The 26,043-nt window shown below is 32.7% G+C and overlaps 3 protein-coding genes across 8 annotated transcripts; 2 read left to right on the top strand and 1 right to left on the bottom strand.

The window, feature by feature from the left end:
• The first annotated feature begins 527 nt into the window (after positions 1 to 527).
• LOC108339631 (mitochondrial fission protein ELM1) lies at positions 528 to 5,828 on the top strand. The gene is made up of 10 exons (XM_017576802.2): positions 528 to 846; positions 2,169 to 2,407; positions 2,934 to 3,030; positions 4,306 to 4,455; positions 4,559 to 4,685; positions 4,797 to 4,909; positions 5,003 to 5,066; positions 5,145 to 5,238; positions 5,340 to 5,448; positions 5,582 to 5,828. The coding sequence occupies exons 1-10, from the start codon at positions 658 to 660 to the stop codon at positions 5,681 to 5,683; spliced, it is 1,284 nt and encodes a 427-aa protein (XP_017432291.1). The 5' UTR covers positions 528 to 657; the 3' UTR covers positions 5,684 to 5,828.
• A 2,412-nt stretch (positions 5,829 to 8,240) lies between these two features.
• On the top strand, positions 8,241 to 13,478 carry LOC108340656 (OVARIAN TUMOR DOMAIN-containing deubiquitinating enzyme 6). Of its 6 annotated transcripts, none has more exons than XM_017578170.2 (10): positions 8,243 to 8,394; positions 8,569 to 8,614; positions 8,704 to 9,501; positions 10,026 to 10,187; positions 10,796 to 10,873; positions 12,189 to 12,267; positions 12,394 to 12,539; positions 12,757 to 12,822; positions 12,909 to 13,086; positions 13,174 to 13,478. In XM_017578170.2, the coding sequence occupies exons 3-10, from the start codon at positions 8,854 to 8,856 to the stop codon at positions 13,380 to 13,382; spliced, it is 1,566 nt and encodes a 521-aa protein (XP_017433659.1). In that variant the 5' UTR covers positions 8,243 to 8,394; positions 8,569 to 8,614; positions 8,704 to 8,853; the 3' UTR covers positions 13,383 to 13,478. The 6 variants fall into 6 exon arrangements, with proteins under 6 accessions (XP_017433660.1, XP_017433659.1, XP_052733720.1 ...); XM_052877760.1 differs by having other exon boundaries at positions 8,694 to 9,501; XM_017578171.2 differs by having other exon boundaries at positions 8,241 to 8,394; positions 8,569 to 9,501; positions 13,154 to 13,478.
• A 1,626-nt stretch (positions 13,479 to 15,104) lies between these two features.
• Positions 15,105 to 24,425, bottom strand: LOC108340532 (uncharacterized). The gene is made up of 14 exons (XM_017577988.2): positions 23,905 to 24,425; positions 22,969 to 23,138; positions 21,532 to 21,635; positions 21,142 to 21,208; positions 20,385 to 20,477; positions 20,138 to 20,302; positions 19,889 to 20,029; positions 19,721 to 19,798; positions 19,202 to 19,314; positions 19,072 to 19,132; positions 16,967 to 17,134; positions 16,136 to 16,237; positions 15,597 to 15,686; positions 15,105 to 15,507 (listed from the first exon to the last, which is right to left on the bottom strand). The coding sequence occupies exons 1-14, from the start codon at positions 24,182 to 24,184 to the stop codon at positions 15,445 to 15,447; spliced, it is 1,695 nt and encodes a 564-aa protein (XP_017433477.1). The 5' UTR covers positions 24,185 to 24,425; the 3' UTR covers positions 15,105 to 15,444.
• Positions 24,426 to 26,043: the final 1,618 nt, after the last annotated feature.

The raw sequence follows: 26,043 nt of genomic DNA, 5'->3' as shown, positions 1-26,043 counted from the left end.
TTTTTAAAATAACCATTTTATCTCCTGCAAAAGTGACTTCCGAAATTTATATTTCGAAAACTTTCTGAATCAGAATTTTTGAAATTTCTGAGATGATATTCAAAAATGAAATTTTGGAAACAGAATTTCCAAAATCATATTTTTGAAATATGTAAAAGGCTGTTTGGAAAAGAAGTTTTCAAAATAGGTTTTCCGAAATATATCTTCCATAATACATAATGTCTTTCAGTACATTTCGGGAAGTGTTTTTTGAAACAAGTTGTTGTGTTTCCTCTTCTTTCTCTTTAACGATGTGAAGCCACGACAACAACAATGTGAGGGGAAAGTGTTTGAATCATTTCTAATTATTGTAAGTGCAGTTAGTAATTGGGGGGACTGTGCAGAAGTAATGCCACAGGAAGCAATGGCCTGCAAATAAAAGAAAGTACTGGGCTTTCGGCCCAAGGCCCTTACCTTTTGCTTCACGGGCTTTCACATTTCGGTTGCGTTTTTTGCCGGGAATGAGTTTTTATAGGCCAAATCTGCATACTTCAAAGTTACGACTCTGGCACTGGAGGAATCAGAATTTTTGTTTCGCCTTCTCGAGAAAATTCGTCTTCCGTATTCTTGAACTGAAACCGTGTTCAGATTTTGCCTTGTGCGTTCGAAGTCGAGGCGATGAGACGAATTCAGCTTCCGGAGCCGCCGAGCCCTACCGCCCGGAGAGGAACTCCGGACATATTCGAGTCCGGAGTTCACACGTTCGTGCGACGCGCCGTTGTAATCGGCAACGGCTCCGCCGCTTCGGAGAATCAGAGCGTCGGATTGGTTCGTGCCCTTGGCCTCGCCGATAAGCACGTCTTATATGTAAGAATGCATGACCTTTTATTTTCTTTTTGGTTTTCCGCAACCCTTTCTTCGCATTCCTAACATAATAACTAAGTAGTATTATTTGTCTAGTTTTGAACTTTGTGCGTTTGACTTGGTTGAGAAATGGCGTGACTGGGGATAACGGTATAGCTTTTAGAATATTTAGTACCGAAGTTATTGTCTGAAAAAAATGTAGTTTTAGTTGTTTTGATCCCTCACAGAAAAATTACCAATTCAGTCCCTGATGCCTGCAATTGTGAATTACAGCGAGATTAGTGTTGTGTTGATGACTACTGATAGGGAATAATTGACTAAGGGAGGACTGAATTGGTGGTTTAGGTTACTTTTCTTAATATTGGATGTACAAACATTCATCCGTAGAGGATAGAATTTTGTTGTTCCAAGATTTGTTGTGGAAGAAGTTTGTACAATGTAGGAATATAAAATGTTGTTAGAGCGTTTTAATTTATTCGCTCAGTAACCCTATGTATTGCATACTGAATTCATTGCATCATGTGCCGTGTAACATGTTGATTTTAAAGAAGGTATTGTAAGAATAATCTAAGCACATGGATGAATCGCAAACCTGTACACAGAACATACCTGAAGTACCCATTTTGCATGCTTGGTATCTGTGTTTAAAAGGGAAAGCAAATTATTGAGTGACAACAACATCTATATATGGATTTATCTATAAGTAATATTGGGTAATTGGCATAGTTTAGAAACACACTAAATTGATAAAGAAGTGTTTTTCTTTTTTGTTATGTTAGTTACTGCCAAATGAATATTTCCTGTGAGAGAGAATGAGCTTTCCACATGTTTTATTATAGTAAAATGTATATTTGTATACCTTTGTTGGTGTAGCATCTCAATCTGATACACTTTTGTATCCGTACTTGCCTCGTATCACTGTTTGGTGCTTCTAAATTAGATTATGTTTGGAGGAAATGAAGACAACGTTAAATTTTTCCTTTTAAGTAAATTTTCTCTTATTTGAGTTTTATTTTTTTAACAGAAGGGAAATAAGAATTGATTGAGATAGTACCGTTGCGAGAAGCCTCATACTGACGCATGCTATTTTCCATTGCAATAAGCATTTCTTAATGTCTTTGTCACATGACATTGTGTGCAACTAACACGTTATTGGGGCTATATTTATGAGCTTAATGTTAAGGCTATTGTTAATTTTTAGGCATCTTATTTATCCTCTTTATAAAGCATTAGTGCATTATATTTTGTCAAGTCATGTTCAAATTGAACGCACCTCTTAACAGCTGAATGAGTTCACTTATCATTTTATGACTGCTTTTTGGCAGCGTGTTACCAGACCAAAAGGGGGAATTAATGATTGGCTTCAATGGCTTCCAGTCTCGCTCCATAAGAAAATAGATTATATAGTAAGAATGATTCAAGGTTATTCTCAGCTTATGTTGAAATCTCAGGAAAAGAAGCTTATGCCTTTACCTTCAGAAAATGGTGTCAGTGCAGGCTTGTTAGCTGTCTTGGAAGCTGATGCAAAGCAGATAGTTAGTTTTGCTCGTGAAACTTATGAGAAGTAACTGCCTATTCTTTTGTTTGTAGACTATTGTTATTGATGTGTATTATTTTATGTATAGATTGTCTAAGTAACTTTGTTGTTCATTTCTTGATCTACTGATTCAAATGTCTGAGTAACCTTGCCATTAATAATCTTACTTGCTCAGAGCAGTGTACTTCTTATGAACATTACAAATATACCTAATATGATGCGTGATATGAATTATTTGGCAGTGTTTCTCTCTCGTAAGTTGTAGTAATTATTTTTGTACAACTAAGACATGTACTAAATTTACAAGATTTCCAGTGCATTAATGTGCTTTTGTCTTCCCGTTGTGGTGCTCAGGATAAAACTTAATCTTGTGATTTGTTTTTAACTTACTGTGCAAATCTCAGTATTCTGATTTTGATATTGATGCAATTCAAGTCTCTCAATTCATGTTTTTTAACTTTCTTGTAGAATTCCTTAGCACTTTCTTGTATCACCATCTGCAACTGATTCTTCACCCATTTACAAAGAATAAAATGATTGGTATTTTATCCAGGGAGGGACCATTGTTGGTTGTTGCATGTGGAAGAGACACCATTTCTACTGCAAGTTCCATAAAACGCTTAGCATCGGAGAATGTGTTTGTAGTTCAGGTTTGCAGACTTCATGCATATTAATCTTTAATTTAATTTTGTCAGATGTCTTGTAAATTATGCAAGTTTTTAGTTTGTACATCAAAATTTGGAAGAACAACTTATAACGTGAACATGCTTTAATGAAAGCAATCAATATTATTTCAGTGGCATTAATGCTAAATAAGTGCATGTCTGGGCAAGAATGTATTAGGCATGACCGCCATAGTTTGGTTGGTTTTGCAATAATGAAGTGAGATAAAACTAGGTTCAATGGTTTAAATTAACGAAGAATGGAATTAAGCTGGTGATTGATGAAAGAGGGAATTGTGAATGCAATCCAAAACACTGGGAGTAATCACTGGATTTTTCATGTCAAATTTCAATCTTTGAAACGATCTTGGTTTACAATTTTGGCAGGATCCTGCCACAAATCCAAAAAACTTAGTTCTGTGATTTATTTCCCTTATGAACTCTTTTTCAGTCTACTTTATTTTCTTTACTTTTCTTATGTATCACATTCAAGATTTTAAATTATAGTTGTGGTCTTGTTTGTGGGAGCATTCTGTCATTGAAGGTTGATGTTTGTCGATGTAGTATGTAATTTTAAAGTGATGATTTCTATAACCACACCTGTATGATTACATTATCCGGTGTAGTTAACAATTTAAAATCTGGTTGTTGTTTCCAAAATGGGGGCTTTATATTGTATATATATGTTAGTGTCTATCATCTTGTTAAAATTTCGTTGCCTATGCTGTAATGTTATTTATCATTCTTGTATATTGCTTTGGTGTTCATTTTTGGCAAAAGCCCCAAAATGGTGCAATTTTGACTTCAAAATTACCAAAACGGTGTAGTTTTGAAGTTGTGTCAGCTTGGTATGACTTTGTTTTGAAGAAGTCATGCTAATTTGATATGACTTCAATTAAATTAAAAAAATAATTACAACAAATTAAAATCATACCAAACTAACACAACTTCAGTTTATATCATCAAAATACACTGCCACGACTACAATTTATATCACAACACACTGAAGTCATATCAAGTTGGCACGACTTTAATTAGAAGTAAAAAAAAATTACAACAAACTGAAATGTACCAAGTTGGCATGACTTCTTCAAAATGAAGTCATACTAAGTTGGCACGATTTTAAAATTACACCATTTTGGTAATTTTGAAGTCAAAATTGCACCATTTTGGTGTTTTTGCCTTCATTACTGTGTAAGATGTAAAAGCATCTGCTCTGATTTCTTATCTTGGTCTGTCTGATTGTATTTGTTTCATGACCAGATACAACATCCAAGATCGATTTTGAATCGCTTTGACATGGTAATTGCACCCAAGCATGATTATTATCCTTTGACTCCAGAAGGACAAAAAAAGATTCCTCGGTTTCTTCGGAGTTGGATAACTCCGCGTGATCCTCCAGATAGTCATGTGGTATGCATATTGTACGTATGTTAGACAATAAATAGCTTTTTACTTTGATGTTGGTTACTGTCAATTTCTGAATGAGGACTCTTATGTGGAATTGTATGTTCAGGTTCTTACTATGGGGGCGTTACATCAAGTAGATTTCAGTTCAATACGTAGTGCTGCTGCTACTTGGCATGACGAGTTTTCAAATGTTCCGAGGCCCTTGCTTGTGGTCAACGTAGGAGGACCAACAAGTAATTTCTATTGTGAATTTGATTATTTGAAATGTCATTAAGACCTAGAGAGGAAGGATGTTTTGTGGCTAAAAATTTGGGGGTATTGACTGATGTCCACAATTGATTTAGGGAACTGTCGTTATGGTGTAGACCTTGCCAAGCAGTTAGCAGTTTCTTTGCTCAGTGTTCTAGCTAGTTGTGGCAGTGTTAGGATATCCTTTTCGGAGAGGACACCACAGAAGGTAAAGTCCTTCATTCCTCGTAGCTTCTTAGGATAATAACACCACCAACTTGTCCGTCTCTTCATACTATTTCTCTCTTTGGTGTTTAAACAGGTGTCCAGTATCATAGTAAAAGAACTTGGGAATAACCCAAAAGTTTATATCTGTGATGGGCAAGGTAAATATATGTCCCAGTTTCGATTCCAACATTTAAAATTTGGTTCAACAGATAAACTTAGACAGTGACAATTTTCAGGACCTGACCTGCACATGGGCCATTTAGCTTGGGCAGACTCATTTGTTGTCACTGCAGATTCAGTTAGCATGATAAGTGAAGCTTGCAGCACTGGGTATGCATGTATTAGTATTTCTATTATTAGAATAATGTTTCTATTTAATTGCTCTTGGTGAAAGTATTTAATGTTACCTAATTATTTTGTTCTATCCCCAGGAAGCCTGTTTATGTTATGGGCGTTGAGCGATGCAGATGGAAGTTCAATGAATTTCACAAATCTTTGAGAGAGATGGGAGTTGTTCGTCCTTTTACAGGTTCCGAGGATGTAAGTTATAATAGTGATTTTTGTATCAAACACAAGTGTTGAAGATTATTGTGGAAAGATTTCATGTCTGGAATCACTCTTATTGTCAAAGGTGTTTATTTGGTAATGCATATATGTTTTACTTAAATTTCAGATATCAGAAAGTTGGAGTTATCCACCCCTTTCCGATACCGCTGATGCCGCCAAAAAAGTTCATGAAGCGCTTGCTGCCCGAGGGTGGAAATTGAAGGTATAGAAATGCAATTGGAAGTTGGCAATATACTTTTTGCGGAATTATTTTTGTCTAATGGGGGTAACCATTTTGTTTGATTGGACGATATTGTTGATACATAATATTTTATTCATACCATGAATAGGAAATACAGATGGTATGCATGTAATCATTATCACCATACCAATTTTGAATGTGTCATGTAAAGTAAACATCTTTTTCCATTTTAAAGAATGAGGCAAATAAGAATTGCATTTAAAAAAGTCCCTCTACCCGTTCTCTTTATTTTAATCGGTGTTATCTTTGGCAAAGAAAAGTCGCCAATGTGTTATTCAGGCAAGATAATCTATAATGTGAGGTTTGGTTCACTATAAAATGGGAAATTACTTAATTATATAATGTTACTAAACTAGCTTGAAAACACCAAGTTGTTCATAGCATTTAATGTGATTATGTTTGAATTAAACACCAGGTTCATGCAAATGACCTAAATTATTGGTAAATTGAGACGGACTGGCCTTATCGTAGTGCTTTTGAAACCTTTAGAGGGGAGTTTTAACAGCGTTGGTTAGACTAAAATTCTGGTAATTGGTTGACGTACAAATATAAGATTTACGGGTTCTAACAACAGTAGTATATACTTAACAAAAGGCAACAGAGAATCACCGAGATGAGATATGGCTTTCCTTTTCCATTTTCAAGCCCCATTGAACCACACCAATTCCAGATATATGTTGTGTTAGCACCTAAACTTAAAGGCTGAAGTGTTAGTCATGATAAGAGAAACAAGGTATCATGGTAATCCATAATTGAATTTTCGTGTGTACGAACATGATGTCGTTATCAAAACTTTCCCGGACATTGAGCAGGAAAAGGAAGAGAACCAAATCTTTTGCTTTATTTTTATTGTGGTGCAATGTGGAGCAAGTGGGAGTGAGTTCTTCCCAACAACTACTTCATAATAATATTTAAATTTCAATAATTAATTTTAAAATCAAGGCAATTAGATTATGTTGCTACTTTTACATGTATGGCATTTCTTAGAATTTTTTTAAGCTCTTATTATTGATTCTTGTTTAATGTTGATATGACCTAGTAATGAGAATATTTTAAATTAAGATAATAGAACGATTTTATATGTGCAATTCAATTGAGTAGCGTGTATATTATTTTAAATGAATAATGTAATTACGTATAATGCCTTATTATGATCAAAATTAATTTTAGTATATGTGGTAATTTTGATTCTGACCTTTTTTATTTCTAGGTTTTATAGTAAAGGTGTCGCATGTATGATATTTTTTCTATTAAAAGGAGTTACTAATATATTTTAAAAAAGAAAAGTACACCACTGGGGTTTGGAGACGAAGTTACAGCTTGTAATAGACTAAAAACAAATTCTGAACATATAAGTAAATTATATTTTTTAAAACAGATAAAATAAATAAAGTTTTGTTTCTATATTTAAGATTTTATAATATTTATTTTTGACTTAGTTGAATCTTTGTTTAAAAAAATATTAATGATCTTTCTGTTAAATTTATGCTGTTATCTTTTCCCTTTGAATTTTCTTTGTTTTTTTTTTTTTTTTTACCTTTTTCCACTTCTTTCACCTCCCACCATATTTTTCTATTGACTTCAAGGAACCATCATACCTCACTTCATCTTCATCTTCCTACATATCATAAAAGCTTCTTCAAATATCTTCAAATATGAAATAACTCACATTGTCAAGAGACACATTCAACTATAACCCATGATTTAAACAATAACCCATGAATCATAGAAACTTATAAGAGGAAGGAAAGAAAAAAGGAAAAAAATTGTAGACAAGAGAGGAAGAGAGGGAAAAGCGATGTTTAAAGGTAGATGGTTGGTTTACCAATTTACTATATTGAAAATGTTGAATTTTGAATGTTTGAGGATTGTAATCTAATATCATATTTACTTAATATTTATGATAGATGTATAGGATCATGATGTACTCAATAGGTACGAACTTATCCAACAAATATATTAGAAATGATATATTAGAACGAATATAAAGTTAAACTAGGATGTACTCAATGGATACTAGCTTACCCAATAAATATATTAGAACGAATATAAAGTTAAACAAATTGTTTAAGTTCCGACAATTGAAAATTGTATTGGTTATAAAGTTAATTTATAATTTGAAACAACTCAAAAAAATATAAATGTATCTCATTGATGCATTTCAAAATAATTGCATAAAGATACATAAAAAATATTTGAATAAGGGTTTTTGTAGTCTAAGTATATCCAAGGTGAAGAAAAGTGGTGAAAGATGGAGAAAAAAAAATCAAATAAATTCTAAAATATAAGAAAATAATTGAATAAAAACCTTTAAATATATATAGACACAAATTACCACTTAAATATCTAAATAAATTAATGAACTAACAAATAAAAGAATAGTAAAAATAATTTGAAAATATATTAAAATAAAAAAAAGTAATTGATGATATTATTTATCTTAAGGAAGAAGAAAAGAATTTACATAGAGGTAGGGTGAGGTAAGTTGGGATGAGAAAAGACAAAGGAAGTGAAAGTGGCACGTGGGATGAAGTGTGGGTGGGTGGCCAGGTGTAAGGTGGTGAGGAAGAGGACGTTGGTGTTGAAACTCACCGTTCCTTCACCGTTAAAACCTTTCCACACTTTTCTCCTTTCTCTATTCTTCTCTTTCAAAAACCCTAATCAATCCTTCTTTTCAGGTCAGTCACTCAACCACTCCATCTCGCATTATTCCCTTTCTTTCTTTTTCTCAATTTTCACATAATCAACGTTTTCCTCATCCTAATAACTACAATTGCAATTACATTTTCCCCTTTCTTTTCTTTCGTTCCTTGGATCGACACGCCAATTGTTTTTGGTTTCGATGCGTGCAGGTTGGGGTCGCGAAGGGTTTTGATTTTTCGGCGGCGGAAAATCTTGGTAAAATTCGTCTTCTTAACAAAAAAAGAAAGGTTTTCTTCTTTAAAGTTGGAGGGTTGGGTCTGATGAGAATTGTTAGGGGAATGCAGAGATCGCTTTGCGAGGACCACTGCTGCTGCAACGACTCTTTCTTTCAAGGGATTGGTATCACTGCGCCCAAGGCCAGAACACGTGACAAACTAATGATCCAAACCCTCTGAAAATCCAAGATTAGGGTTTGTGTTGCGTTGCCAATTACAATGACTCGTGTGTTGGTTCAGAGGGGTTCTTCCGGCGGTGGTTCTTCTTCTAACGCAAACCGGAGCGGTGGGTCGTCTACCAGTGGTGGGTCGTCTACCAATCCCTCGGCGCGTGCAGAGGCGCAGGTTTTGGTCTCGCCGGACATTACTGATGAGGTGGTTGTTGGAGATGACGTTTTGGAGAGTGATGATAAGGGGAAGAGTGAGGAGAGTATTCATTTTGAGCAGGCTGACGGGTCTTGTGATGATGGTGTGCCTACAACTGTTGTTGAAAGTGATATAAGGGAAGAGTTTGTGAAGGGATTAGGTGGATTGAGAATTGGTGAAAGGAATGTTGCAGTGAGTGAGGGTGCGAGTGGGGATTCTTCTTCCCTACCTGTTGGCGGTTCTTCGTGTCCCCCGCCTCCTCCGGTGCCGCCTCCCAAGCCTTCTTTGCCAGGGAATTTGAATGCAAGGAGGAGTGTGGCCGGGAGTTTGATTTCAGGTAGTGTGGGATCGTCGAGGAGAACATCTGCATGGCCGGTTGTTCCGGCCAGGACTTCACCTGCTGGGTCTAGGCCGTCTTCTCCCCGGTCACATAATGAAAGTGAAGGGTACAATAGTGCTGATGAACAGAAGCCTTGCCTGGTTTCGTCTTATGATGATTTTGTAAGTTGATGAGTCCTTTTTACTAGATTTCAGTGTAGCGATTTCAGTGTAGCTATGAGTATTGGTATGTGATTTTCTTTAGATCATAGTGTGCGAGTTGATTATAAGAAGAAGGAATGGTATTGATAATTTAGCCAATTCCTTTTTTATAAGAGAATAATTATGATTAAGCTTGAATTATAGCTTTAACATTTCTTGCTTGTTATGGATACATATTAATTAGAATAACATAATGGCATATTTGACAACATCGTATCTGTTTAGACTATAGATATGCTATTAGTTCATTAAGTTAGACTGTAGATATGCTATTAGTTCATTAAGTTAGACTGTAGATATGCTATTAGTTCATTAAGTTAGATAATGGTTCCGGGATCTGTTTAATTTGTATGGAGCTCTTGTCAATATTAATCATTCATCATCTATCGAACAATTCCGTGCTGGGCTGTGTCTTGATACTTTGTTAAGTTTTTCAAGTTGATTTATGTATTAATAAATTGAACTGCCATTGACATTTATTTCAGGAAAGGGAGCGGCAGTTTGAAATTGACATCAGAAGGGCAAAAGGTTATGAAGTAAAAAAAATGATGGAGGATGGAAATTGTCTTTTCCGAGCGGTTGCAGATCAGGTGTACGGGGATTCCGAAGTGTATGATTTGGTCAGACAAATGTGTATAGATTATATGGTATGATAATGTTATTAATTTTTATTTGTGACAAATATTGACACTGAATGTGCTTTTGCTCCTTATCGATTATATGGTATGATAATGTTATTAATTTTTATTTGTGACAAATATTGACACTGAATGTGCTTTTGCTCCCTATAATATGTTTCTAATTATATGATAAGAAGCTGATTTAATTTTAATGGGTTTTAGTGATTTTAACCAACAAACCAACCAAAGAATTTAGTTCATTTTAGCTTTTGTATCTCAGAATTAATCCTATTTAATTAATACATTTAGGAATGGTCCAACCATGTCCTTTTAGAACAGGAAAGTCCTGTAACTTTATTTATTTGATTTTTTTTATTTGTCAGTGGCTAATACATGTATATTTGAACAATTTTATGTCCTGTTTTGTTGCTTTTAGTTTGGTTAGAAATTTTTTGTTGTTTGAATTTTCATAAATATGCCTAATTCAATTGATAAATTGTTTTAAGTATGTACATTCAACTGAATGCTGGCACATTTTTGTATGTGCATACTTCATAGATTTTTCTCATGCACGTATATTGGTGGAGTTTTATTGAACTTCAGAGGAATAAGTATATTTGTGGTTTTATCTTCAGGAGCAAGAGAGAGATCACTTTTCTCAGTTTATAACTGAAGGGTTCACATCTTATTGCAAGAGAAAAAGAAGAGATAAGGTATGTGACAGTACAGTTGACATGCATTTTGTTTCTAAGGGAAAACTTGAAGTTATTATTGGGATTTTAGGTCTTTTTGTTAGGATATAATTGCTTTATTTCTCTCCCTTTTCATTTGCTATTGATTGTGTGGCAGTCTGGTTAGGTTTTTTTCTAAAATTATTTTTGGCAAACTACAGTTTACAATTTATATACTAAAAATATTGTAATGTGATGAACGGAAAGAATGCACAAGTTCCCTGAATTTGAGAGATCCAGGACAATCCATAGCCACAATACTAATGTAATGGGTGGCTGAAATGATTTAACACTTGTTAATCTTTGTGCTGGTTGTTCACTTGTCTCAAGCTCTCGACCCTTTTACCTTTTTATGTTCTATATTCGCTTGAGAACTATCTATTTGATTGATTGTTTAGAATCTTCTTTCTTAACTCTTTGTGTCTACAATGATGTGATGATTTAGTTTTAAGAGATTGAAACCCCCTTTCATTAATGTGTAAAATAATCGAGTGTTGTCTTTACCCAAATGTTGTGAAATATCGTGTGTTGTCATAATGGAAACAATCCTTGAATGACATGGGGCAATGAGTTAGGTGAATCGCGGCTTGAATTCTGGGTAGCCTAATTTGTGGTGGCATAGATTACCAACACAAAAGAGAAAATCTAGAAATGTGATAGAAATGTCTATTATGTCTCCTAGTTTTTGGTGTGTCTCTAACATCAGTGTTTCAAATGAGTTATTTTGAAGTTGGAACCGGTAAGTTCCATTATAAGTAATCCAATCAAGTACTTGCGTGTTGAGACTGTTTTATGTGTCATAAATAATTCAATCCCGGACTTAAATGTGTTGAGACTAGTTTTTCTGATTGACAGTTGTTCAAGAAACTTCATTTCTTTATTCCCTTGTATATTTCATGCAAACTTAATATAATCACAAGCTTTCTTCTTTTTTTTTCTTTTTTCATGCCCGCATTTTTATTCATGTTGATGTGGATTTTACTTTTAAAGGAAGTGAGCATCAATATTTACACATGACTCTTCTCAGATGATATTCTCATAATTAAATGAATTTGTGTATGTGCTCCGACCTTAATAGGATTAGTGCCCTTGTGGACTCTAACTAACCATGCTTTGGTGTTCAGTTTATGAGATTAACAGCAAGTATTTTTGTGCTCTTATTCCTACATAGGGAGCTTATCCATTATAGAACATTTGTATATGAATTTCTTGGAAAAAAATCGGGTGCATTATTCTCCATTGGGAATATAGGTCTTTCGGATGTGTTTAAAGCTATTTTGTGTTCATTTTTTTACAGGTTTATGGAAACAATGTTGAGATTCAAGCCATGTGTGAAATGTATAATCGACCGATTCACATATACTCATACAGCGTAGGTGAGTTTCTGAAACTTTGATGTCTGATGGTTTATATAATCAGTTTATAATAACATCAATCATTATGCAGAATCTATGTATGATTGTTTATGTAACCAGTTTATAATAACATCAATCACTATGCAGAACCTATCAATATCTTTCATGGAAGTTACAACACTGACACACCACCAATTCGATTGAGTTATCATCATGGAAACCATTACAATTCCCTTGTTGACCCACGGCGCTTGGCAATTGGTGCTGGTCTTGGGTTCAGCAGTCTTCGTGGGGTAAGTACCATTGACTATTATTTCTGTCATTCTTCTACTGTGTTATGATTTTACCCGACATCAACTGGATAATTAAACTTAATATTGTATTCTATAATAAACAATTATATAAAACCTTATACATAATAATTTAAGGACTCAGAACTATGCAAATTGTGACATTAACAAATTGTTTGCTAATAAGTGATGTCCAAATGTGTTTCATGATGATACTCAGACAAATGTTGACAAAGATCAAGTCAAAGATGCTATTAAATCTCAACAGGACGAACAGATTAATAACGTAAGTATTTCAAATTGAAATGGTGAGAATGGCGAATTTTTTCTTAACTCTTGCAACAATAATTTTTATCTCGTTGCTTTCAACAGGCACTTTTAGCTGAGGGTCGGTTTTACTCTGATCTTGAGCTGACAGAAAAGGAAATTGAACGAATGGTGATAGAAGTTTCTCGAGCGGAATACCTTTCAGATAGTAGTACATTTAAGCAACAGCTGGGTGACAGAGAATCGTCTACCTCAAACGCTGAACCATCGTCATCTGGAGCAAGTGAGTTTTGTATACAAGTTTGAAATAGTTTTGATAGTTTGAAATATTTTATATAAAAGTTACTTAGTGTGTTAATGAGAGGAGCAGGATCATCAGGCACTGGGCGGAAGACAGAAGATGGGAAAGAGCATGGTTGTGATCTGAGCAGTGGGATGCAAATTTTACTGTCGATGGGATTCACATACATCCAAGCGATTGAAGCTTACAGCATATTTGGGGATGATGTTGATTCCATGGTTTGTTACCTCTTAGAAACCGGCAGTAGCAGCAGACGTAAGGGCAAGGCCACTGAATGACACAACATATCTGTTCAACTTAAATAAATTTGTTTAGTTTTTCAACTGCAACTAAATCAGTTAAATAAATATAATACCCTGTTGTATCTTCATCAATCATCACTATACAACCATTAACCTCTCCACTTTATTTTCCTCAAATTTACAAAACAAAACAATTACTTTTCCTTTAAAATTAAGTGGCCGCTTATCATGAAGCAAATATTTTTAGGATATTAGCTATTTTATATATAAAATCCGTCGCTCAGAATCAATTTTTGATATGTTTGGCCAGGTTTTCTTTTAATAAGTCTTTTTTCCCTAGTTTAGGATTCTTCAAAACATTAGATTTTAATTTTTTTATAATTATTCCTTTTTTATCTTTGGACAGTTTATTCACCATTTCTTTTAATTTGTATGCATTTTCTTTTCTTTTTTCGTGGTAAAATTGAGTTTTATTTAAGATCGATTTTGTACTAATTTATATTGGTAAGGAATATAAGGTTTTTATATTTCACATGAGTATTAAAAATCTATTTTTTACTAATTTGTATGAGAGATTTTAAGAGATAGTTTTACAAAATACCTATCATATAATAAGTTAGTTTAATAAATTCTAACTACTGGCTCTAATGCAGATCAATATGTCATCTTATACGTAGTTCTCATATTTGATCTTTATCTACTTTAATATCTTGTTCTTTTTATAAATATTATAAGAAAAAAGCAAATCCTTTATTTTCTTAAAATAAATAGAATTTTTTTATTAAATGTTTTCATTATATATATAATTTCATTTAAGTTACTAAAAATTTAAATATACATATGTACATGCATGTATCTATGAATATGAAGCTGTTCTTGAAAAAGGTTTTCAAAATTATTTAAAATAAAATTTAATTTTCATATATATAGGCACATTTAAAACATTTATAGGAAAATTTTGGTATTGAAAATAGCCGTACATATAAAACAATTATCACTCTAATGTTTTCTTGTTTAAATTTTTGTGTATTTGTATGGTTGTTTTATTATTTTGTGTATGTGGTGATGAGTTAAAAGGTTAAATAGTTACAATAAAGTGTTATCGAGTGTGACCTTATTACAGATTAAAAGAAAAGGCAATTCTCTCTAATGCCCAAGATTTAATAAAAAATTTACGGTTTCATTCATCCTCAGATCTCTAACCCTCCTCCAACATGAGTATTCAATCCTTGTACATCTTTGAAAAGTTTAAAAAATAATGTTATCCTTCTTCATCCTTAGAGTAGTTCATCTTATACGTAGTTCATCTTAATCTTGCCTTTTCTTTTTCTTATATAATCATGAATCATTCACTGTAATTCTTTTCATCATTCCTAGCATTTTGATACCTACTCTAGCTTTCAACATATAAAACGCTTAAGACCATTCACTTTAGCTTCTTACGTGCCATGCAATATCCTCAGTTCAACAACAAAATTTCTTATCTATCTGACCCTAACTTTAGAAATCGGTTCATGGTGAGTATGTCATCGAATTTTATGCACCATTATCCTCCTCAATCCCTGGCTTCCATAAAGTGGTATAAATTTCCCCAGTTTCTTCGTTTTTGGTAAAAGATTAGATTAATCCTAACTCAGAAAAGGTAAACTTGCGAGCACATTTAACAAGGTACAAAGGTTACACCATTCCGAACAGAATAATTTTATTTAGCAAGCAATGTCAATTTACTTAAGCAAGCAGTAAAGTTATATTTAATAATTAACCGAATGGATCCTTTATTGAGCTAAAACTAAGTGAATAAGCCTTGCCTATAATAACCAGGGTAACCATTTGTTAACAAGGCATGAATTAGTAAACAATTTTTCCACTACAAAAATGCGCCAAATGAAAACGGGCGAAAAATAAATATCAAAATTTTGGCGTTGTTAACTTCGCACAGCCAAAAATAAAAATCTTACTGTTTTTAACCACTAAAGCAACCAACTTCAGGAAATGAGGAAAAAAAATCCGCTACAGAGCTTTTCATTAGAAACTTGGATCCTAGGATACTTTTTAAATCTTGAGAACTACGTAGACAAAATCCTGGTAGCCACACTTACTATGCAGTTTTCACTTTTCGAGATGGAGGCCGCCGAAATAGACTGATTAGATCATCAAGACCCTGTCAGACAGCATCGGTTAGATTGAGTGCATACAAACTGGATACCTAAAATTTTGCAAAAGACTTTAGATAATAAATAAATAGATTACCCTTGTGGTGATGACCAAGAAACTGAAGAGTACAATTAAATACGATCCCAATACTAGAAGCAACAGCAAGTCAAATGTGACACTGGCAACCTGTAAAACCACAACAATTTCTTTCAATGCAACATGAAATTCCAAAGCCAAAAGGTAAATACTTAAATCTAAGTTTGGATTTAACTTATTTTGGAGCATTAAAATTCTTGTACAGCTTCTTCAAAGAAATTTTGAATAAACTTTCCAAAGAAAAGGAATCAAACATGCATATTTTGGAAAAATGATACAGATTTTGTTTATTGTGAAATTTTACTCCTTTTAAACTGGAAAAAGATGTCCTTTAAAAAAAAAAGGGCAAACAGGTCGGTCAAATAACCAAAAACATTATGAGCCCTCGAGAAATTGATAACTGAATTATAAACATGGTCAGGACTCGGGAAGGACGGAAGATCGTCTAATCACCAAGACTTCATCAATGATTCATTATGTAGATTAAAATGGCTAAACTTTATATACAGACACGGTTCAAAGAAAATAACTTCAAATACCTGATATATGTTCAGCTTTGCCCGGGTTGAATCATAGAAAGTGAACACTCCCTCTAGCACATCTTTATGCAGATTTACCTCGTCAGTATGATCTTCTAATTCCTATATACGCATATAAAAACACTTGGTAAGTACAGAAGTGAAACTCCAGATATTGAGAATTGAGGAATGAGCAGCCTTCAACCTAACTCGAATGCAGTTTCATTACAACTTTCTAGTACAAAACAAGTATATTTAAAGCCGTTTTCTCCACAAATATTACACAATATTAGCATATGTAAACCCCCTTATCAACCCAAATTAAAATTGCATACATTTGAATATTGCCAGAAACTAAAATGCAGACAATCTGTGTTGTTTTGACTGTCTTCATGTTGGACACTGCAAAGATGCTTGTAATAAGTGCAGTTGTTTTCTTCCAATTTTATCTTATATCAATAGAAATTGAAACACCGTAATAATTATATAAATCAAAAAGCACTTCTACTATGTTTACAATGTAGCTCATACTTTTAGAACATCAATTATTTCTTGTGATTATTTTTCATTTTTCATTATAATTTTGTTCTATTGTAGTCGTATTGTCTTCAAGACTTATATATTTTCCACATCTGTATCATATCATATTGGTGTCTCGCATCAACTGATATACAAATTTTCCCCATCTGTGCTTCTTAAGCTACAGAGATTCTCTCAGCTGATCCACAACGAGAACCGTTGTATTGGGGTGATCCTTTAACTTGAAAAAACAGTAAAAGCCGTGACAAATTGATGCGTTACAATGGCATGTTCACAAAGTAAAAAAAAAAGCAAAAAAGCATGCAACAATACCTTTTTCAGTGCCATGACAAAAGGATCGTCTTTGGAGAGAAAAGGAGCTACTCGAGGTGTTTGGGACAAAACATCTAACCATGATCGAACATAAGAAGGATTAACAGCCAAGTTGGTGTTGTCTGCAAATATCTGGATGTTCTTTCCTTGGTGTCCATAAATATGCCTCTGCAAAAAGTAGATCAGAAGACTGTTTAAAAGAACAAAGTTGGCTTCTCATTAAAAAGAAATACTGGGAATCCGATACATTTATAAAGCAATTTCTGTTTCTGGCCAATTCTTTAAGCGGAAAACAACTAATCATAAAATGAACATCTATTAAGTAATCTTGCTCTAGTTTGCTAATTAAGCCAGTTTGCAATAGTCAACCAATGTAGTGTTTGACCCTTTTTTTTTCTTGAAAGAAAATGTAGACAAACATTTTCTGAAGATCTATATAGAAATGAAAAATATCTAAAAAGAACTTTGGCAAAATAACTACTCTCTCCACTCTCAATGTTGCCTCACGAGTCTAAAAAGAAATGAAAACTAGAACTTCTACTTTTCGTTTAGAATTCTTATTTTGAACTATAATTAGAAGACTGTTTAAAAGAACAAAGTTGGCTTCTCATTAAAAAGAAATACTGGGAATCCGATACATTTATAAAGCAATTCCTGTTTCTGGCCAATTCTTTAAGTGGAAAACAACTAATCATAAAATGAACATCTATTAAGTAATCATGCTCTAGTCTGCTAATTAAGCCAGTTTGCAATAGTCAACCAATGTAGTGTTTGACCCTTTTTTTTAAGGTTTTTTTTCTTGAAAGAAAATGTAGACAAACATATTTTCTGAAGATCTATATAGAAATGAAAAATATCTAAAAAGAACTTTGGCAAAATAACTACTCTCTCCACTCTCTCAATGTTGCCTCACGAGTCTAAAAAGAAACGAAAACTAGAACTTCTACTTTTCGTTTAGAGTTCTTATTTTGAACTATAATTTCACAGTAGGTTTTAAACGCAAAAATTAAATAGAACAGAAAATAGCCAAAGAATAGGCTCGCACAAAAATGATTATCTTCAGTAAGGCACACTCAAAATGTCAATGACATGAGCAATTCAAATTTCAAAAATATTTTTTATGATACTGCACAGCTTCTCTCATATCTACAACTTTGGCATTGCCACAATTCCTATATAATTAAACCAATGTCAATCCAGATAACAACGTTAAAAATAGAAAAATAAGCCAGAAAACACGAATCCAGGATTGAAGGAGAAAGGAAGCAAATTTTGTGCAAGAGTGATCATTTTGTAAGTTTGAATGAATCACTAAAGAGTGTAAACTTTGCAAATATAAGGAATCAACTAAGCAAAACCTCATCAGCAACTTTTAATGCAATGCTAATATATATATATATATATATATATATACATACATATACACACACACACACACACACACACACACACACACACACACACACACACACACACACACACACACACACACACACACACACACACACACACACACACACACACACACACACATATATATATATATATATCATAAACAGCACGTCATTAATAGAACAGTTTCATCGACATGCACAGTGCTAAACAGGTATTAATTAGCTCAATTCAAGGGTCTTTTTTGGAATAGACAAAGTTGAAGGGCCGCTGGTTCATCCAAGGGTAAATAACCAAGTAAAATTATGGCATGGTAGCCTTTTTCTTAAGCATATAATGGAGCAAAGTAATGCCACCATTTAGGAATTCAAATGGCCACAATAGAAACCTCAAAAGATCTAAATGACCAAGTCCATATAAAAAAATATCTACCAAACAAATTCACATTAAACATTGTACACAAAATCATACAAAAGATTAGTTTTGAAATTAATATAAATACACACTCACTGCAACAAATATAGTGAATAATACTAGAACTAGTGCCCAGGACAAACAAACAAACAAAACACTCCCTCATGATTCTTATTATGCCAAATGATTGGAAGGAGAATTAATTATAAGGACATTGAGAGGCTACATTCCTAATCTTTTGTTTTTTCAGTGAGGGAATGAACAATGACTTCTAGTTTTTTGAGGTAAACAAATCTTACCGCAAGACTTTCAGCAATTAATTTCACACTCCTGACAATAGTTGCTTCATTAACAAAATGCCTGCAGAAGCTCAGTCAGCAAAAAGGTAAAAAAGTAATAAAATTATGGCATTTAGGTCCAGATATGAACCTGCTGTCAACCAAACCACCAGCCTTTTCTAGCAATTCAGGTGCTGTAGAGAGTTCGGATAGAGTGGCAGCAGTAACTCTCAGCCTTGAAAACTGTTCATGCTCCCAAGCTACCTACAGCAGATGACCATCTTTAATAACTAATATTAGAAGTAGCATTTAGACAAAATGGAGGAAGCAAGTGCTTGCTATCAGGAAATCTTTCACTAAGACATGAAGCACGAGCTGATATGAGAAGGAGTATAAAGTGTAATCTATTAGGAAGCTTAAGTAATAAAACATAAGGGCTTACATCAGACTAAAATGAAATTAGAGGAGCAAATACATCACAGTTTCCAGACCTTTTTTTATAAACATGTAAACAACACATAAGGTGATTGTACATGGTACTACTGTAATAAAATAATGTGATGATGGCAATTGTGTGAAAATACAACCAAATTGATATTGAGCAAAAGCTAAGTATAAATTACTAAAGATCTTGGAAAGTGAAACAGAACACCAAGAATTTATCACTTACTCGAGGATTGGAAATGTTTATTTTCTTATGCTTCAAATTCACTTTAAAACCTAATTCTTCTGCAACACTTGAAAAATCCTACACAAAATTTTCCATTAGAAATCATAAAGATAAAACTGCAAGTAATCCATTATAGTAAAGCCTGCACCACTTGGACCATTCACTTACTTCCACAATTTTCTTAATGAAAGCATTTTCTGGAGGCTTAGACACATGAATCCACAATTCATTTTCCCATGAACCAATACTATCTAAGCAAATAGCATAGTCAATGCTCTCACGCAGCCGTTGATCAAAGCTTCGAAGCCACTGAAAATGCAGAATTATGTAAAAAAAATCCAGAACAAAAGGGAAGGTTGATTACGTGTTAAAGAATTGTCTGCAAAAAAATGAACTTCCAAATATGATATATATTACTTTACGAGTTCCATTGTAGTTGTAAGGCCCACCAGATGTTAGCCCAAACAGCAGATTGTATTGCCCTCTTGTCTTTGGATTAGAATATAAGAGAGAAAACAGCCTAGCTACTTCAAGAAGAGCCACAATGCCACTTCCATTACTATCACTTCCCACCGATAATGCCTGCAATTTCAGATATTTTAACATGATAATCATATTATTTTGAACAGTTTGGTTTTAAAGGTAAACTTCATAAACAACATACAGGAGCAGCCCCAAAGGTGTCATATGATGCCACTATCGCTATGGTGGGTAATTGATGAGCATCATCATCTGTCTTCAGTCCTGCCAACCATCCCTGCAACCATATAAAAGATACATTCACACGAGTTCTATTTAAAGAATACCAATTTTAAAAGAATAGTACAAGCAGATTATCCAATTAAGAATTAATCAGTTCTGTTGATACATGCAGCTAAACTGTTACTGAACACAGAAGTACTCCAAGCTGTTTATACCTGTAGATTATCCAGTATATTTGCACTAATTATGTGTGAGAATCCTAAGGAAAACACTAAAATACAAAAATTGGCAGATTATTTCCTATATTGATTCACCCCAACAAGACACCTGAAAGAGACAAGATCTGTGTAACAAGTGACATGATCGCCTGTTAAATATTCCAAGTGAAACAATTCCTTGTAACTTAGTCCAAAACTTGCTAAGTGAGGTTTTAAAAAATAATCTTTCATGGTACGCTTCTCTGGTTATTAGTTCATGCTCGAACCCAGGGTTCTTCCAAATTATCTAGATCTTTCCTCAAGGCTTCCTAGAATGATTATTGCAGCAATCTGGTGTTTTTGTTAACCAAGACTTACATTGAACCAGTTGTTGTAGAATTTAAACAAAAAAAATTAGAAAAAAAGAAGGAAATAAATTTATGGTATGCATTCAAGAAACATAAGTTTGATTTGGCTTTTCAATCACATTGCATTTATCTAAAATTAAGGTTGAACAAACACCTGAATATTTGTAATAGGAGGAGAAACAACTTTCCTTGGTTCTGCGGCTGAAACAACAAATTTGTATCTGCAACATCCCAAAAAAATGGAAAGAAATCATTCAAAATGTTACTTCCAAGAGAAAAATAAACTTGGTAATACAATAACTCAACAAACATGCAAATTAAGTAACTACTGTAAGGAAGTCCAGGAAAGAGAATTTAATAATATAAGAACAGCAGCAATTAGGAAATGAATAAGACAATTCAAATTCAAACAAATAGAACAGAAGGCATCCAACAACACAAAAATGTAATGCCCAGAAGTTGGAAATATAAAAGGTAATCCCATATGCGGTCCAATCAGTCAAGCCTTAAAGCAATGAAAGCTTCATTTAAGATTTGTATTCACCCGCCAGTTGTTGCAGTAGCAGGTTGACCAGTGACATCATTCTTCTTGATATCAGCTAACACAGCATCAATATTGTCATCCTCAAATGCAAAATAAACAGGATACTGCAACAAGATGCAACACCATAAAAGTTACATCTCCCACAAAATAACAAGTAAAATGATAGAGGTGTACATGATTATGTAATAAATGGGGGTGGGTGGGGACAAAAAATAATTGAAGGACACGTACTTCCTCACATTACAAAAAAAGAAACATGTCATGTAACACAAGCCAAAGACAAATATTTGTAAATCTTTTCCCTTACATGTACATCCCATTAAAGTTTAAAAACATTCTGCATAACCCCTGATAAGGGAGGCCATCGGAATGGTAAAAAAGGAAGAAGGAGCAAGTGTACTTTGAGAAAATATCTGAAGGTGTGTCATTGTAATTTACTTTTAATAATAATAATAATAATAATCAGCACGGTGTTACAAGTCTTCTTAGATAATTGAGAAACCACCTTCAGTAGTTCGTTACTTATGCTGTGAAATGATTATGAGACATGCTACACAAATGGTTCCATGATATAAACTGAAAAATTATGCTCGAGCAGAAGCTAGGCAGAAAATAAGTGTTAAGAAAATTTTCCAGTTTCGAAAATATCTCAGCACTGATGAACCAGTCAAGGACCTAATATGCATGCAAAGACAACTAGAGAAGCATAGTCATAGCAAAAAAAATTGTAAGTTAGTTTATGATCATTTACCACAAGTTCACAACCCAAAGATAAAAAAATAAGAATTTAATTAAAACACAGAAAGTGTAAGGTCTTCTACACTGTCATTCAATCATAATTTGTTATGTTAAAATTGTTGAATTTTGTAATAATTTCTTTAAAATTTATCTTTTTCGCAATTTCTAATTGATTGACAGTGTAAAAATATTTGTACTCGGTGTATAAAGATTAAACACCATAAACAAATCATCTGCTACAAGTGAATGTACAGTGCTATGGACCACCACTGCATGCATGCAATAACATTTGAAACCCAAACAAGATTAACATGCACATTATGAGGCTATCCAAAGTCTTTAATCGTCATCACATTGGTGGAACTCTTACAACGGCAATTACCCTTTTTACCAAACAAACACTAAACCCTAGACTGAATGATAGAAAGCAATAAATTTGTTTAAAAGTGATTGGAGTTGAACACAGCTCAGTTGGTCAATCACTGCATGAACCACTATAAAGATATAATAAAACCTGAGAACATAGTAGTAGCTGAATAAAATCACCACAACTACTTCAAAAGGAATTCATAATTCATAATTCAAGAACAAATTCATTGATCGTCACTTCCTCCTCTCAAGTTGGCAAATATTTTATTTTATAGGATATTCAAACGAAAAAAAAATGAAAACAGTCAAACAAAAAGTAAATATACTTACAGGTAAGTTCGCGTGTATGAGTATTTGTTCAAGTTCCGCCAATACATTCCTCAGCGGTTCTGTACTCCCATCTCGATTGTTACTCCCCTTACCATCCTTGTTTTCAAAACTGAACAGCCGGGGAAGCAAAAATATTAAACCCCCAAGAGGCTTGCTTTCAGCAATATATTCTGCCATATTGCAGTCACAAGATTTTGATCTTGTTAAATAACAAGTGAGACAAAATAAAATCCTTCAAATAAAGATATCAATACGAATGACAGGAACAAGAAATGTTCAGCATTCACTAGAAAAAATAAAACACAGTTCAAATTATTAATAAAATGAATAACATCAGGACAAACACAGCAATAACTACTCCATTTTATAAAAACATTAAACTTATCACTTGTCCTGCTTAACTAGTGAATCAGAGCTTCTCCATACGTAAACCACGACATATAAGCTACTACGGATGCATTTCGAAGAGTTTATACAGCTAGTTAGGGCTCATCTCAAGACAGAGTTACTCGTGTAAATGTTATAATACAGCTCACTAAAATAGTTTATGATATGTTTGTGAGCTGATTTTCAGCTCCTTTCCACAACTTTTCAGGATAGTTTATGAAAATAGCATACATAAATGACTGCACACTAAAAACACTCATTTAGTAAGTTCTTAATTAATTCGTTTACCCAAACGCACCCTAGGACAATTTTTCAGGTATGCATGTAAAGTACTTCCTTTCAGACTATCATGCGTAACATCTTAACCAATCTAGAGTGACACTGAAGTAACACTTCTGCCACTTCTCAAACGCCGTTACTAACTTCAGCAACTACTACGTCACGCGCAACAAATAAGTCTTAGCAGAATTAACCAGAATAAATAGTAATCAAACCAAAACGTAAAATTTGAGAAAAGGAAAGAAAAAAAAAAGCAGAAAGAAGAAGAACCTTTAACAAAAGACATGTTAAGTTCGCGAAGTGGTATGAGGAGGACGGTGCGAGAGAGATCAGTGTGTGGAGAGAAGTGGAGCGAGGCGGCGTGATGGTTGAGGCTGGCGAGTCGAGATCCGAAAGGAACGCCGGACATGTCGTACTGGATGAGGCGGTAGACATCGACAACGGCGGCGCCGTCGCAGAGGTCGACGCAGGCGACGAGGATGAAAACGAGCGCGATGACGGAGTCGAACAGCATTTCACGCTCGCGATGTTTCCGAGGCGCCATAACCATGGAGCAAGGTAAGATCAGATCTGCGAATTAGGGTTTCCAAATTCGCGATCGACAAGTGGATAAAAGAAGACGATACCGATCTACGCTTAAATATATCTGTTTGTATCGATCAATATAATATTATTAATTATTTATTTTTCATCCGAGCATAAGGTAGCTACAATACAAAATGATGCCAGAGAAAGCGACGCTGATTCAAGAGATTGAAGATGAGAAACCAGGTCACTTACACTGAAATCATTAGAAGACTGTACTGTAGTAGTAGTAGTACTCATTAGTGGGTTTTCTTTTTCTTTTTTCTTTTTTTCATTTTAACATTTTAATTCTTCTTTTTCTTTCAGGTAAACAACAACACTCATATTTTTCACTTGATTTTTAAATTCTGTTGGTAATTTTTTTCTTTAATTTTTTAAAAAATTTAAATATGATTTGTATTTCTAATTTTCAGTTGATGTATATTTTATTTAGTTTTTCAATCAATCTCTAAAGTAACCATGTTGATTTAGGATATCAAAAATAATTTAATTAGATAAAATAAAAAACAAATAGGTATATTCAAATTTAAAAATTAGATAAACATTATATTTGTTAAAATATGGAGGTTAAAATTATAAAAGTAGAATTAAAGTATGCGAAAATTTAAATAAAAGTAAGATTACAATTAAATCTTTTTTAAGTTTTGATTTATAGTAGTAGGTAACAATGTGGTGTCTTTTGACATGTAAAAATGGCGATGACCTATATTTTAATTTAAGTTGTGTATTTGTGTTTAACACATATCCCGTGTATGACATTTTAAAATATTTAATCAATATTTATAAATAAAACATTTAATCTATAAAATAATAATATTTGTATGATAGAAGTAATTTATAATATTTTATGTTGATAATTTTGATATATATATGATTTTAATTTAGATTCACGTATATTATATGTACATGATTTTAAAAGTTGTTGTATATTTTTTAATATATGTATATATCTTATTATTTTTAAAATAAATGTATTACTTTACTATATATATATATATATATATATATATATATATATATATATATATATATATATATATATATATATATATATATATATATATATATATATATATATATATATATATATCGTATCTGATATAAATATTGTGTCCATGTATCTTCGATAAGGAGGAGGAATTAGTTGTTGATAAAACTTGTTAACTTTTCCTATAGTTTTATATTTTATTTTAATATATATTTTAAAAAGCTCACTTGATTATGAAAGTAATTTTAAATTTTGAGTTGATTAATGATGTCTATAATAAAATAAATTAAAAAATTATTATGTTTATATATTAAGTTATTTTTTATAATGAATAGTTAAAATTTTATTTATAAGTTATTTTTATATATGAAATTAGTTTTGTTATTATTAATAAAAATATTTATAATGATTTAAATTATAATATTATTATATATTTTTTGTTGTTGAATAATAATAAAATAAATAATGTAATTTTTTAAAATTTTAATTTAAGGAATATGTTCACGAACCAAAACAAGTTGGAAAACAGAAAATAATAATTGAATTCCTTAAATTTGCCAAATCTAACTCACTTTATCATCTTAATATTTAGTATAAAAGGTGACTTTTAATTAAATTTTATTTAAGTTATATATTTATTAATACCGTAATTAAAATGTTTTTCAATGTTGTTTTGAGTTATATATATATATATATATATATATATATATATATATATATATATATATATATATATATATGACTTGAAAAAATATATATATCATCAACTTGGTTATTTATAAAAAGGACTGAAGAGCATAGTTCATTACTAATAACTTAATACTTATTAAATTGGG

Source organism: Vigna angularis, chromosome 5 (assembly GCF_016808095.1).
Source record: "Vigna angularis cultivar LongXiaoDou No.4 chromosome 5, ASM1680809v1, whole genome shotgun sequence".
In the NCBI taxonomy this organism is placed as follows: Eukaryota; Viridiplantae; Streptophyta; class Magnoliopsida; order Fabales; family Fabaceae; genus Vigna; species Vigna angularis.
Note: the sequence above shows the minus strand (reverse complement) of the source record. Positions and strands in the feature narration are given on the sequence as shown.